A 15462-nucleotide genomic window follows, 5' to 3' on the forward strand; every position below is an offset into this window, starting at 1 on the left:
AAGAGTTGGTATATAAAGAATAAAATTCTTGTTAAGTCAATGCTTCCTTAGGAAAATACTTGGTTTTTTATAAGTTATTCTGGATGAAAAAAATGTAATGTAAAAAGTATGACTTGCTTTAAGAGAAAGATTATCTTTGTAAAGGAAACATCCTTTATTCAATTACTTTAAATCTTACTGTGACTTCCTTGTAACAATTACATTAAAAGGCATGGGTAATCATCACCTAATGACCATATTTAAACTTGATAATCCACTGTAATAACAGTAAGTATGGCATGATAAAACTGCTCTCAGACCATCAATACAGCTGTAAAATCAGAAGTGAGTGAGACTCAACACAGACGAGGTGGAAAAAGGACAAGTGCATCACTATTATCAGTGTCTTCTCAACAACAGCAACAGATATTTATTGACGCTGCGTCAGACATTGCTCTAAATGCTTCATGGGTATTAAGTGATTTGATCCCCAAGCTGATTCCACATGGGAGCTCAGAGGCAGACTTGTGAGGAGGCTGGAAAAGTGGTGACAGAGGTCTTGTTGAGGACTCTGGGGCACTGTGGCTTCCTCTCCTAAAGTGGGCCTCAAGAGCCGGGAGAGGCCAATGCTGTGAACGTTACCTTAAATGAAGATGGATAAACTGCTGAATAAATCGACTGTCTTCCAATAAACCAGGGCAGTCAGTGTTAAGAGAGCTCTCTGCCTATCAGAGAATACAGCAGCCCAGGAAAAGCAGCCCCAAGTCATGCACCCACTGCCCCTACTCTGGGAAGTCACTGCAGTTCCATCAAGTCCTTTCTTTGATTATAGGTATCAGCAATGAACAGAGGATATCTGTATACCCTTGGTTGCCCATTCATAACCCACCTGAAGCAAAGCAAGTGGGCTTTATTATTATCACCATTATAGGTGAGGAAACTCAGACACAGGTAGGTTGAGTAACTTGCCTATGGCTACATGAATCATAAGCTATAGATCCAAGGGGAGAAAACAATGGAATAAAAATCATACTCATGGGGCGGGGGCTATACTTCAGTGGTAGAGCACTTGCCTCACATGCATGAGGCACTGGATGCGATCCTCAGCACCACATAAAAATAAACACATAAAAAGATAATTGTGTCCATTTACAACTAAAATTTTTTTAAATCGTACCCACTTGTACACCTTTGTCCTGTAGTAGCAATATAAACAATAGTCACAAGAAGCAACTCAAGTGCCCCATGGATGAATAGAATGTAGCAAATACATACAATGGATCATTACTCAGCATTAAAAAGGCAGGAAGGAAATTCTGATACATGGTACAACACAGATGAAACCTAAAGACGCACTAAAACGCACTAAGTGAGAAAAGCCACTGACTAAAGGACAAATATTACATGGTTCCACTTACGTGAGGTCCGAGAGTAGTTGAATTCACTGAGACAGAAAGTAGAATGGCAACTGCCATGGCTGGGTGCCATGGTGGGACTGGGATAGGGGAATGCAGAGTTAAAGTTTAATGGGTACAAGTTCCAGCTTGGGAAGAAGCTCAGAGATGCATGGTGGCGGTGACTACACACAACATGAACTTACTTAATGCCAGGGAACTACATTAAAGATGGTTAAAAAGATAAAATTGTTGCTATGTATACTTTGCCACATTTTTTTTAAAGTGCATCCTTTGCTTAAATCTTTACATACAATTCATAGTCTTCAGTCTGCATATATAAAGCTCTGGTGATTCAGACCAAGTATCTAAAATGATTTGGACTTCCAAAGTGCTTTGAATTTCATAATTTGTTCAGAGGTACTATTACTTCTCTACATTAGCACATCACAAAGTGACCTGCCCTAGACTGATGGACAGCCACAATTTACAAAGTTGACTAGGTGGGGCTGTGAGAAATCAGGCACGAGCACTGACTATGCAAAGATCCTGTGACAGGATACAGATCATGAAATTAAAGGAGTAAGACTGCTCAGCTAAGCTCAGAGGACATAGTGTTCCAGCAGAGAGACTGGGGAGAGAGGCCAGGCAAAACACTATAAACAATGTTTTATAAAACAGTCTTATGAATGATCTGAATTTTTATCACAAATGCAATAAGAAGTCATTAAAAGCATATAAAATAGGTAACAACAAAATCAATTATATTTTAAAAGATCAGACACAATATAGGAATCAGAGATGTTCCAGGATGTGATCTGTACCCTACTAAATCAACACAGCCTGACCTTTCTCAGCACTGGACCTGTCAACAGGAAAGCTAGGTTTATAGCCCTATTTTGTCACTAATTAAAAATGAGTTCTTGGGGGAAGGAAAGATGGTGGAATGAGACAAATATCATTACCCTATAGACATGTATGATTACACGAATGGTGAGAACCCACATTGTATACAACCAGAGAAATGAAAAGTTGTACTCCATTTATGTACAATGAAAAAATTAAATAAATACATAAATAAAAATGAGTTCTTAAAAACTCTGTCTTGTGCCTTGGGCTCCTCACCTGTAAAATATTCTATCCTAGATTTCTAAGGTTCCAAACAACTCGAAAATCTCTTTTTCTTTGATTCTACCCCCAAAGTGATTTTACCCTCAGCCTCCAGGCAAAAGAGAAATGCCAGGACTCAGGCTATTCTCCAGAAGCAGGTGACTGATGATATTCAGGACATCTGTTCCTCAAGCCACGAGGTTACAGACCTTTTCTGATCAACATCACCCAACAGGGAGCACAGGCTGTACCTGTATCAACGCCAGTCGGTTCTGGTCAACAAAGACCACATACACAACAGTGGTCCCATAGATTATGTTGCCTAATGACACCTTAGTTTGGTTATGCACACTATGATATTCACACGATGAAAATGGCATAACATACTTCTCAGGATGTCTTCTTGTCATTGAGCAAGACATGACTCTAGTACTTACTTATTAACCAATTCAGGATTCCTTTTGTTCTAAGCAACTTGGCAGGGAGGAATACTGGGGCTTGAAAGCAGGACACTATCATTCAGCTACACTCAGGCCCTTTTAATTTTTGAGACAGGGTCTTGCTAAGTTGCCCAGGCTGTTCTCAAACATATGATCCTCCTGATTCAGCCTCTCAAGTGCTGGAATTACAGGTATATGCCATGCCTGGCTATTCCAAGGAATTCTGATTCCATAGATTGGGGTAGGGGATTTTTGTAGGTATTGTAAATAGATTTTTTTTTCCCCTTTGCATACTGCATAAAATAGACTTTATATTTTAATGAAACAAGGGTAAACTCTATGAAGCCTTCATGGACTTTGATGTTTTTAACAATTATAAACCTTACATAACTTAGATTAATATTTGAAATTCACATATTAGATGTATTCCTAGCAGACCTCAAAATAAGGAAGTTAGAATTAGGGATGGGCAACTTACCTACTCCCAAAATACTAATGATCTGACAAGCAGCATATGGTATCCTGGATAAACCAATGTCAGAATAGGAATGCTGAGAGCCCCTACAATTCTTTCAGTGAAAGTCACAAAGAAAATAACCCATAAAAGGTTACTAGGGTTCCAACAGTGCCACAGCCATGCCCTCTGCCTTTTGCAGCAGGAGGCCTTCAAGGCCAGGGTTTGGTCAACTACTGGAGAAATCAGCTATTCAAGGTGACTGAACACAACTTCCCAGGTTAGGATACACCTCAGTGGTAAAGGCCTGCCTTGCATATGCAAAGCAAAGCAATTCTTCATTGCCCCCCTCCCCCCCAAGACAATACAAAACAACTTTCTGAACCTCTCAGCTTACTTCTGTTTAAAATAATAATAGTGATTATTATTATTATTTAAGATAATGTATGTTATGCAAAAGTTACCTCCAAACTACTAAACACCAAAGAAAACAACAGAAGGGATGAAAATACTGGAGGAGTTAGGAAGGTGCCTTCCTGAAAGGGAAACAATAGGCAACTATTAGAGAAAACACACAAAATGACACTTAAACTATAACTAAGGCATAAATGTCCTCAAAACGCTTAAGAATAGCCTTCAGCCAGATGCAGTCCCAGCTGCAGTCCCAGCTACTTGGAAGGTTGAAGCAGGATGACTGCTTGATTCTAGGAGTTCAAGACCAACCTGGACAACATAGCATGACCACAGCTCAAAGAAAGTGCATAAGTGTGTGTGTGTGTGTGTGTGTGTGTGTGTGTGTGTGTGTGTTTGTGTGTAAACAGCCTTCACTGACAGAAACAAATACTGCATCTTGAAAATTCGGTCCTCTTCCTAAAGAAATCTACTTGCCATCCTGCACATTCACCAGCAGTGGGAAGCAAAGAGTCACTGGAGCTGCAAACCAAGAGCCCTCACACAGGTGCTGCAGACCTCAGACCCCTTAGGACAAATCAGCCCCAACAGCCAGCTGCCACAAGAGACAAGGAGCACCTCAAGAAGTGGTTTGTTCACTCCTGCTCCTCAAGCGGGGCAGAAGAAATGTGCCATAGTGTAACAGGGGCAGCATCCCCAGTTAGAACCTGAAAAGCATTATATCGTAACAATAGTGTTAAACTACAAGAGACTGGTTACATACGTAACAGCAAATCTATACAAGGGAAGAACATGCAACTTTAGAAAAAACTCCCTAGCTGTTATAATAACGAAGTGTTTGATAGCTGGGGCCATAGCTCAATGGCAGAATGCATGCTGAGAATATTTAACACCCTCAATTCAATCCCCAACCTCATTCCATCCCCCTCACTAAAAAAAAAAAAAAAAAAAAAAAAAAAAAAAAAAAAAGTAATAACAGTTTATGTTATGTAGTTAGGGGAAACATGGGGACAGAGACAGGGGGAACACAAAATTCCATGTTTTAGATGACCTCAACTATGTGTAAAAACAAATTCCACGTTATTCTTGTTTTATCAATTATCAAAACTTACTTTGTCATGAACAAATACATCAACAAAACAGAAGACAACTGATTAAGAGTCCAAAAGCTGACCTTGCCAGATGTGGTGGAGCATACCTGTAATTCCAGTAACTCTCGTGGCTGAGGCAGGAGGAGCCCAAGTTTGAAGTAGTCTCAGTTACTTGGTGAGGTCCTAAGTAAGGTAGTGAGACCCTTTCTCAAAAAAAAATATACAAGGCTGGGGATGTAGCCAGTGATCAAGCACTCCTTGGATTAATCTCCGGAACTGCCCCCATCACCAAAAAAAGCATATTTAGAACTTTGAAATGTGATTTAGGGGCATTACAAATCATAAAGAAAACAATACATTCAATAAAAGGTATTGAGATGATTAATTAAATATTCAGGGGAAAATTAAGTTTCTACCTCACTCCACATTAAAAAAAAAAAAAGAAGCTCTAAATGGATGTACGGTCCTAAATATGAACAATATACTAAAAAAAAAAAAAAAAAACTATTAGAAAAAATGGGACACAGGCATAACACCATGTGACCAGTGAGGCAAGGATAGGATTATGCCGGTATAGACCAAGGGAAACGAAGGCTGCCAGTGACCTATCAGAAGCTGGGTGAGGCAAGAAGCGCCACTCCCCTACAGGCTTCAGGGCAAGCATGGCCCTACTGATGTCCTGAATTTAGACTTTTGGCCTCCAGAATCCTGAGACAATAGATTTCTGCTGTTTAAAGGTAAAAAGCACCACCAACGACAAAAAAAGTTAAGTTTAAAAAGAATAAGTGAAGAATGGACAAAGGCTCTGAAGCCAAAACAAAAAGAAGAAAAACCTAAAAGAGTCAATAAATACATGAAAATATGCTTAATTCCATTAAATAACCAGGAGAACAGAAGTAAAAACGAGAGAGCATCAGGTTAGTAAACACTAAAAATCTGAGAACACCAAGTGCTGAAAATAATATAAGGAAATGGATAAAGAATGCAGAGCACAGGTCTGGGGTTCGCCTCACTAACGGAGCTCATGTTAAGCATGTGCAAGGCACTGCGTTTGACCCCCAGCACAGAAAAAGAAAAGGAAAAAAAAAAAAGAGAGAGAGAGAGAGAAAATGCAGATCACTCAATAACTCCCATATGTAAGTCAAGATGATTTGTTGAATTTTAAATTTCTACCATGCTATAATGTGGCTACATGTAGTCAAATTCTAAATGAACGCTATCCTATGGTGGTATTCTCTTCTGTCCAACTCTGTCTATTGCTGTTAATTAAGTAATACTTCTCAGATTGGGAATTTCAGGAGTTATCTCTCTTTGAGAGTTACAGAATTAATTAGTGCATCTTTTATTACAATAAATGCCTGTTTTTTAAACTAAAATTAGCTCATCTGTAGTCAGTAAATAGGAAAATGGCAATACACAAAGAAATTTTGCTAGTACATGGGAGACTTTCTCCAGTAATCAGAGAAAAATATTCTCGAAGTTGAGAATTTTTGAAAAAAAAAAGGGTGAGACATTTGGATGTGGTGGTTCACGCCTTTAATCCCAGCTACATGGGAGACTGAGGAAGGAGATTTACAAGTTTAAGGCTAGCTTCAGCAACTTCATGAAAGCCTGTCTCAAAAACAGTTTTAAAAGGTGCTGGGGATGTAGTTCAGTGATAGAATCAGCATTCTATTTAGTTATAACCTAGAATAGTTTAACACATGCTTACACAGGAATGTGTGGGAATCTTCAATGCAGCATTACGAGTAACAGCAAAATAAAAATGTTTATAAAGCAGTCCTAATATTCAGCAATAAGGCAATATATAAATAATATGGTCTAGGCATGGTGGCTCATAACTATACTCCTAGTTACTCAGGAGGCTGAGACAGGAAGATCACTTGAACCAAGAATCAGGGCCAGCATAAACCTGGGCAAAGAAGGATCCTATCTCTTAAAAATAAAAATATGTCAGGCATGGTAGTGCATGCCTATAATCCCAGCAACTCAGGAGGCTAAGGCAAGAATTTGAGTCAGGAGGCAAGTTTGAGGCCAGCCTCAGTAACTTAGATCCTATCCCAAACTGAAAATAAGATGGCTGGGGACACAGCTCAGTGTTACAGTACCTCAGGTTCAATCCATGTACTGCAAAATTAGTTAATTAAATAAAAATAATAATGTGGTACAGTATTATAAGAAAAATACAAATATTACGAAGCAGTTAAAATGAATGAACTAGATATATGTGTATTAACATGGACAGATCTCAGAAATAGGCAAAGGGCAGAATGCTAACTAGTAAATTTAAACACGTACAAAACAATGTTTTTGGATCTAGAAATACTCAGAACTATAAAAAACACAGACTGTATACATAGCAGATTAGTTACAGCAGCTACCTAATGACAGGAGGAAGGGGTGATAGAGGTAGGAAGCACAGATGGAGGAAGAGAATTAGGATTCAAAAAGAGTATGAGGGACTTTGACATTAACTACAATGGTTGAAAAAAATTAATCAGAAGAACTAAAATATTAACATTTGCTTGAGGTGGCATTATGTGGAGTTTTATTACAGTATCCTCTGTACTATAATTTGCTATTATTATTATTTATAATGCACAAAAAGAGGCTGAGAAGAAGCATAATAAAATGGTAAGAGTGTTCTACCCTGGTAATGAGAACGAAGCTTTTTTTAGCTACTACTGTACTACTTTTCAATTTTTCATAATAAGCATACATTAATTTTAGAACTGGGGAAAATAATTCTGAATAGGGAAAACTATATAGGTGTTGAATAGATTCCATGTAGTACAGTCCTGGTTCATTCCAATACCTGTTCCCTGAAGGTCCATACAAACATGATATCTGTCCTCTTGAGTCTACAGCAAAATAATCTCTAAGGTCAAGATAACCAAAACACAAACCTATTTTGGAACTCCTTAACTTGTATATAAAATATTAATATTAACAATCAAGAGAACACGATTTTCATATATAAACAACATTCTAGTCTTTGAGGAAGGATTTTAAAGAAAAAGCTTCCATAACAGTTATCAACCACTAATGCTTACATCATAATCTCCAATTGTATAAAAATACACAGAAAGCCTAAGGAAAAAATCTGATATGTACTCCAGATTGAGTTTTTCATATCACAATAATACTGTATGGAAAGTATCTCAAACTGGTACATAATCAGAAAGTAATAAAACCATCAGGTACAGTGGCGCATGCCGTAATCCCAGCAACTCGGAAGGCTGAGGCAGGAGGATCACAGATTCAAGGTCGGCCTTAGCAATTTAGCAAGGCCCTATTTCAAAAAAAGAAAAACAAAACAAAACAAAACAAACTTAATAGGGTTGGGGATGTAGCTCAGTGGTAAAGTGCTCTGGGTTTCAATCCCCAGTACCAAAATGATAATGATGATGATTATGATGATGATGATGATACCATCTATCATTCTATTCTATTCCATCACAAAATTGAAACTTGTTATATACAATGAACACTATTCAACTAGCTTAATCTCACCAAACCCTGATCTTCTCAACTATACAAGGAGAAACCTGCTATTACTCTCATAAAGTGTTGTAGTAAATAACTCCAACTGACGGAAAACCTACAGGGCTTGAAGGGTGAAGAAAAAGAAACCAGTGCTAGGCCCAATGCTCAGCCATCATTGGCATCAGTTGTACAATTCAACTGAATAAGGGAAGCTTCAAATGATCCCCAAGGGGAAAAAGTAAACAGATTTAGAAGACAACCCCATAGTGGAATAAAATAAAACAGACATAAAAATGTTAAATATTGATACTTTAGACACTGATGCATGACAAGAGAATAATTTCTATAGCAACAGACTCAAGAGGTGATCACTTGCACATAAAAAATTGTTAAAACATTATGTGTGATCTACAGTTATATAAGTACATAGGTGGAACACAGAAAATAAGCACAACCGTAAAAACAGGTATGTCAGAATGGTGAATTATGACCCCCCAAATATCTTTTATATCATTTCATACCTACTCTGTAGATGTCATTCTTATTTATTTCGGTTCACAAAAAGAAAAAAAAAAAAGAGGTAACCCAGGTAACCTAACAGCTAGCCCAAGTTAACCAAGTAGTAGGAACGTCTAAGAACCAGAAAGCACTCAAGCCTGCAATGTTTTCATAATTAAACACGTAACAAAAGGATAACCCCAAAATTTCAAAGGGCATCTTACCAATGTGATGTCTCGGGAAGCTGCAGCTGCGCTCATGTGCAAGCTAGGCTGCCTCACAGAACTGCTGCAGTCCAGGGCTCTAGCAAATGTCCCAACAGCCCTAAATAAACCAAACACAAACAGGAAAAAGTAAAGCCTTTATTATTTTTTTAGGTCCTATAAAACACTTGTGTCATGCATTTACTGTAAATAAAGAATTTTTGTACTTATATCTATATGATACCTATTAGCATCACCCTCTTAAATGGAGAAATGGAGCCTCTGCAAGGTGAAGTAAATTGCCAAAAAAAAAAAAAAACCAAAAACAAAAACGAAAGTACACTGCATAATGAATGAAAAATTGTAAAAGAAAGGCAAAATGCATTTTGGGTGTTTGAAAATCAATCATCACAGGAAATGGTTTTGTTTAATTCTCTGGGTTTTGTGTGTGTGTGTGTGTGTATGTGTGTGTGTGTGTGTTGTTGTGGTGGTGGTGGTGGTGTTTCTCTGGGCTCACATAATCCTCCTACCTCAGTTTCCCCAAGTAAGTGGGACTACTGGAGCATGACACTAAGTATTTTCTTTCTGTAAGATTTAATACACGTTGAACAATCCTAACCTGAAAATCTAAAGTGTTCCAAACTCTAAAACCTTGAGAGCTAACACAACCAAAGTGGAAAATTCTGTCATGACACTTGGTTCCATGCACAAAATTATTAAAAAATACTGCATAAAATTACCTTCAGCCACATGTATAAGGTATATTTGAAACATAAATGAATTTTGTGTTTAGACTTGGAACCCATCCCCAAGATGCTGCATTATATATTTGCAAATATTCCAAAATTTGAAAAAATCTAAAATCAAGAAAAAATTGCTGGGAGTAGTGGCACATGCCTACAATCCCAGCAACTTAGGAGGCTGAGGCAGGATTGCAAGTACATGGCCAGCCTTGGCAACTTAGCAAGACCTTGTGTCAAAATAAAAAATGAAAGGGACTGGGCATGTAGATCAGTGGTAAAATGTCCCTGGGTGCAATCCCAGGCCAAAAAACTAAGGGAGGGACAGGGTTAGGGAAAGGGAGACGGAGAGGGGTAAAGAAGATTGGAGCTGAGCTTGTGTGGGCATGAAGAAGGAAAGGGAAGAACTATTAGAAAATACCATGGAGTAATTATTTGGTGTTCATATTTGTTCAAGAAATATAAAGTAATTACCTGGAGAGTTCTGACCACTTTTTTGCCCAAATTGTGAAATTCCAGTAACATTTTTTCCTTCAGCTATAATTAACTAACACAACTGTTTCTTGTATATATAATAGATTTCTACTGAATCCCATTAGAAAAAACAAATTTTCACCATACTGGTATTCATTTGTGATTAAGAAGGCCTTCTTACAGGTGAGGAACCTTAATCTCAAGAGGTGCAGCATGAAAAGAAAAAGACATTCACTCCTTTTTGTTTGCATTTTAAACATGGTAGCTGAGGACGTTTTAAAAAACATTTTAATTAAAATGTAACATGAGAAAAACTACCACAATGTATAACTATTTAGTTATCACAAGGTGAATGTACCCGTTCACCAGTATCCAGGTCAAGAAACAGAAGGAGATGGGAGGCTGAAGACGGAGGGATCACAAGTTCAAGGTCAGCCTTAGTAAATTAGTGGGACCCTAAGCAACTTAGTGAGACCCTGTCTCAAAATAAAAATGGGCTGGGTATGTAACTCACCACAGATTCATTTTGCTCACACAGAATCACACAGTATGGACACTTGTTTCTTTATGTCAACGTCTGGCTTCTTTTGTTTAAAATGCTCTTTGGAGAGTTGTCCACATTGACAGATGGAGCTACATGAATTCATTTTCCTTCCTATGGAACATTCTTTTGATTTCCTAACTCCACCTCTACTTTATCACTGATGAACATTGGGTGTTGTAAAACAAATATTAAGGACATTCTGTAAACTCCTTAGCAACTCTCATTCTGATTCAAGCAAACACAAACAGCCCTTGGCAATCAGAAAAGGGGGTGTGTGGGGGAGACAATGCAAATCCAATTTGTCACCTGCAATTCAGACAACTTTCCAGAGCCTCTAGGCCAGAGTTTCCATTAATGATATCATTTCTACTCCTTGAACTTCAGTTTTCTCTACTCCACATACTGGGTTCCTTCTAGCAATATACAAGTGTCTTAATTTAATCACTTAGTGGTCAGGCTTATGTGGCTCTGGACTCTGAATGCATAGGCACTAGTACAGTTTGTGACCTTCTGTAACCACTGCCACTACGAATGGTGCTGGCTAAGGATGTGCTAAGCCTGTTTTTTTCCTTTGTATTATGGAAACACACACACACACACACACACACACACACACACACAGAAAAATCAGATAATTTTTGCACCCACTGTCCAGATCTGACTAATTCTAATATATTGCAATATCTAACTCACCTTTTAGGGAAAGAAATATATTATAACTTGGTTAGAATCCTCTCTATATATTCCCAAACCAAATATATACATTTATATCCATTTATATATATATATTAATGAGCTAAAGCATTGTTTTGCACATTGTACAACTTTTAATAAATGATCACATTGTATCGACATTACTTTTGAGATTTATCTCTTAGTTGCATAGACCTCTAATTCACTAATTTTAATTGCTGTAAAGTAGTATTCCATTCTATGAGTATACCTCAATTCATTCATCTATTGCTTGCTGATGTACTTTTAGGTTTTTTTTTCCCCAATTTAGCTACCATTGTGATGCTTTGAAAATCTCATTTACTTTTTGCTTTGTGGCAATTTTCCCCATGAGCATCATTTACTTCTATAATTGAAAAAATAAAAATAAAATTCTGTTCCATTCACTTTTTCAAGAAAAGAGGAAGGGTATGAAGCAAGTCAGCAAGACTGAAAGCTCTCAAAGCAAAGCCTGAGCTTAGCAACAGACCTTACTCAAGCGTGGATACGGTGAGAGGAGTCCACATTGCACTTTTTAATAGAACCTGAGCAATTCATTCTAGAGTAAAGCCATGCCCACAGCAAAGGAAATCATTGCTTTCATTAAAGATACAGGATTTCAGGTAATGAATTTCTTCTTTATACGTTTCTGTTCTCTTACATAATGAAAATTAATAAATCTATTTTCAAATTGAAATAAATGATAGTAAATCACATTATTTAGGAGGCGGTGTGACACATATTAAGCTTCCTTACATAACTAGAAAAAGATTGATACAATTAATGGGAAAAGGTAAATACAGAGAAAAGAAAACACACATACCTATAGATTCTTCAATAAAAAGAAATTTCTTTACTCAAAGATGCCATACTTACCGAGCTACAACTAAAAACTGGTCAATCTGTCGATCTGTAAGTGGGCTATTTGGATCCCAAACTTTAATTTCCAATTTTGACTGTTCTCTCTCATCTGATTCTCCTGCCCAAGAATAAAGGAAAGAGTCTTGGTTACTCACAAAGCACAATGACACACATGGCTGGTGACTACACTTACCGCAGCATTAGAAATGTTCCAATATAAGGTGAATGTTCACAGTTTTAGTACATTCTTTCAGACAGCAGATGAACAAAACCTGGTGAAGTGAACACTGAGGATAATAAAAAACACACCGACCACATGGCATCAGCATTAGCATGCGTTTCCTGAGCACCTGTAGGCGTGAGGCACTGAGTCCTATGCTAAGGAATACAAAGATGAAACAGAAATCATCCCTGCCATAAGACACGTGTGCATACATGCCTCTGATACAAGCAAAAGAAATAGATGTCATAAGAGACATATAAATATGGCTGTAAGAATCCAAAGACCAGAGAAATCATGTCAGGCTAGCTAGGAAACAATGTCATGAAGAGAGCAGCATTTCTGCTAAAAACTGAAGGGTATGAATGTCCAGGCAGAGGAAGACTTTTAAAAACTATGACAATAGGAACAAAGTCATAGGGTATTAAAAGTGATAGAAAAATAGCTCATTTTGTCTAGAGAACATCAAGGGGAACAAGAAGAGATAGTCAATAGAAGGGGGTTATAAACATATTACTGGAGATTCTGCACAGATTTTCTGAACAGATTTTATTTAGAGGTAATGGGAAGCTATTGCCTGTGTGTGTGCATGGCGGGGGTGGGTAGTACTGGTGACTGAACCCAGGGACTCACGCATGCTCGGCAAGTGCTCTACCACTGAGCTCTATCTCTAATGCATTTTACTTGATTTCCAGACAGGGTCTCACAAAGTTTCCCAGGCTGGCCTCAAACGTAAGAAACTCTGTCTCTGCCTTCCTAGCCACTAGAATTACATACATGCACCACTGAGCCTGGCTAAGCCTTTGATTTTGAGTAAGGAAGTGACAAATCCAGACCTAAACTTTAACTGACCTAGATAGCAATGGTACCTGATTTACTCTGCACAGGTACCTGATGAGGTCAAAAAGACATCAAATTCCTTGAAGAGTTCTATTTGGGGTTAATGAGGGGCTAAAACATGGTGCTGGAATAGCAACAGAGAGTAAAGAGGAGATTCAGGATGCCAGTGACACATGGACGTGAGGGTAGAGTTCAAGTCCTATGGACTATATGGATAGGGCTGGCATTAAAGAAAGAAGGAACACAACAAGGAGATGAAGGCCAAGGGAAAGACTCACTATGGAACAGGATACTTTTGTTTTCTTTCTTTCTTTCTTTCTTTTTTCTATATGACAGTAGAATGCATTTTGACACACAGTACACAAATAGAGTACTGGCTGTTCATGGTGCTGATTCACACCAGTAGTGTAATAATACATGTACATGGGGTAATAATGTTTGTCTCATTCTACTGTCCTTCCCATCCCCACCACCCCATCCGTCCCCTCACTCCCCTCTCCACAATCCAAAGTTCCTTGTTTTAACGTCTCACAAGGAGATACAACCATTGGGCAGGACTCAATGCTGAACAAAGCATGGCAACAGGAAACAGGTCAAGGGTGATGGTGCCTGCCTGTGATCCCAGCGACTTGGGAGGCTGAGGCAGGAGGAGGGCAAGTTCAAGGCCAGCCTGGCAACTTAGTCAGACCCTATCTCAAAACAAAAAGTACTGCAGATGTGGTTCAGTGGTAAAGTGTCACTGAGTTCAATACTCAGTCCCCCCCCAAAAAAAGGAAGTGAAGTCATGAGAGTCAACTGGAATTTTTCTTTATGACCATGGATCCCTACTGGGCTAGGAGCTCTTTGCTGATAAAGACTGAGTTTGGCTTTGTTTTGGTTTTGATCCCTGCCATGTGTAATCAGGCGGCATGTCTTATACTCAGTAACATCATACCATGAAACAGAAGAGTCCCTGATGACCAACTCCTAGCATAGGAGCAAGTAGGTATCAATGAAACAGGAGAGGACAGAACGAGGTGCCATTCAACTGCAGTCTCCTGAGTCAGCCCACTGCTGTCAGGCTGGAGACAGTAAAAGACAGGTAACTAAGAGGCCAACTGCCACTCCCAGCACAAAGCAGGAACAGAGCAGAGTAACAGAGACCTAAAGAATTTTGAAAAGTTTTCATTTTTCATAGCTTTTGCTTACAAAAACCAATATTTCCCCTTTTTTTCTTTTATCTATTTTCCCCCTTTTTTAATCTACAATATGAGGTACACTTTTAAACACTAGTTAAAAATCAAAAAAGTTGCAAACTGTGAAACTTGAGAATGGAGAACAACACATTTCCCTCTATCTTTAAAAAAAAATTATGTAAGAATTATTATGACAAAAAAAGAAATACAGGAATGATAAAAATAAATGTACAGGGATGAAGGTGTATCATGTGTAGAGCTGAAGTGGTACGTCAGTATTAAGCCCCTTCTGTTATATTTTGCACAATGTACAGGTAAGACCGATATTTACTACTGAAATTTGAGTTAGTTAAATTGATAAATTTTAAGTACATCCATGAATCTACAGTATATAACAGAATTTATTATAAGAATTCTAAAATGAATTCACTGCAAACAATAAAAATACACTCCTGGATGCACTCAGACTAACACCAAACATATAGACAATGCCAGAGAAAGAAAAAGAGCAAACAACAACAAAAGAATGAAGAAATGCTCTACATCAAACAATCAATGTGGATAAAATGAAGGTCTCATTTTAGATTCACCAAATAACTATATTTCTATAACAGTCTGATCATCTTTTCACAGGGAAAACACTATTACGCTCTTTAATGAACTTAAGAATTTGGGTTAACTAAATTTCGGCTAAACTAGCAGCAATCTCTGAATGGCCTGGAGCAGTGATGAATTCCAGGCTCTGGTCATGTGCTCTCTAGCCACTGCAATAATCTCACTTCCCTCCTGCACTTATGATAATCCAGGCCAAACACTGAACTCCTACAAATG

The 15462-nt window shown here is 38.1% G+C and overlaps 1 protein-coding gene across 10 annotated transcripts in view; it reads right to left on the reverse strand.

Moving 5' to 3' along the window:
• The window catches only part of Mta3 (metastasis associated 1 family member 3), a 204531-nt gene that overhangs the window by 64747 nt on the left and 124322 nt on the right, over positions 1 to 15462 (reverse strand). For all 10 annotated transcript variants that reach the window (XR_007104631.1, XM_047522396.1, XM_047522400.1 and 7 more), the window contains exons 7-8: positions 12412 to 12514; positions 9088 to 9187 (exon numbers count right to left, since the gene is read on the reverse strand). Coding sequence is in view for 9 of the 10 variants with exons in the window: in XM_047522396.1 (XP_047378352.1) it covers positions 9088 to 9187; positions 12412 to 12514 (203 nt within the window). In the remaining variant the exon portion in view is untranslated. The remainder of the gene's footprint in view (positions 1 to 9087; positions 9188 to 12411; positions 12515 to 15462) is intronic.

The sequence above is a fragment of the Sciurus carolinensis genome, chromosome 13 (assembly GCF_902686445.1).
Source record: "Sciurus carolinensis chromosome 13, mSciCar1.2, whole genome shotgun sequence".
Classification (NCBI taxonomy): domain Eukaryota; kingdom Metazoa; phylum Chordata; class Mammalia; order Rodentia; family Sciuridae; genus Sciurus; species Sciurus carolinensis.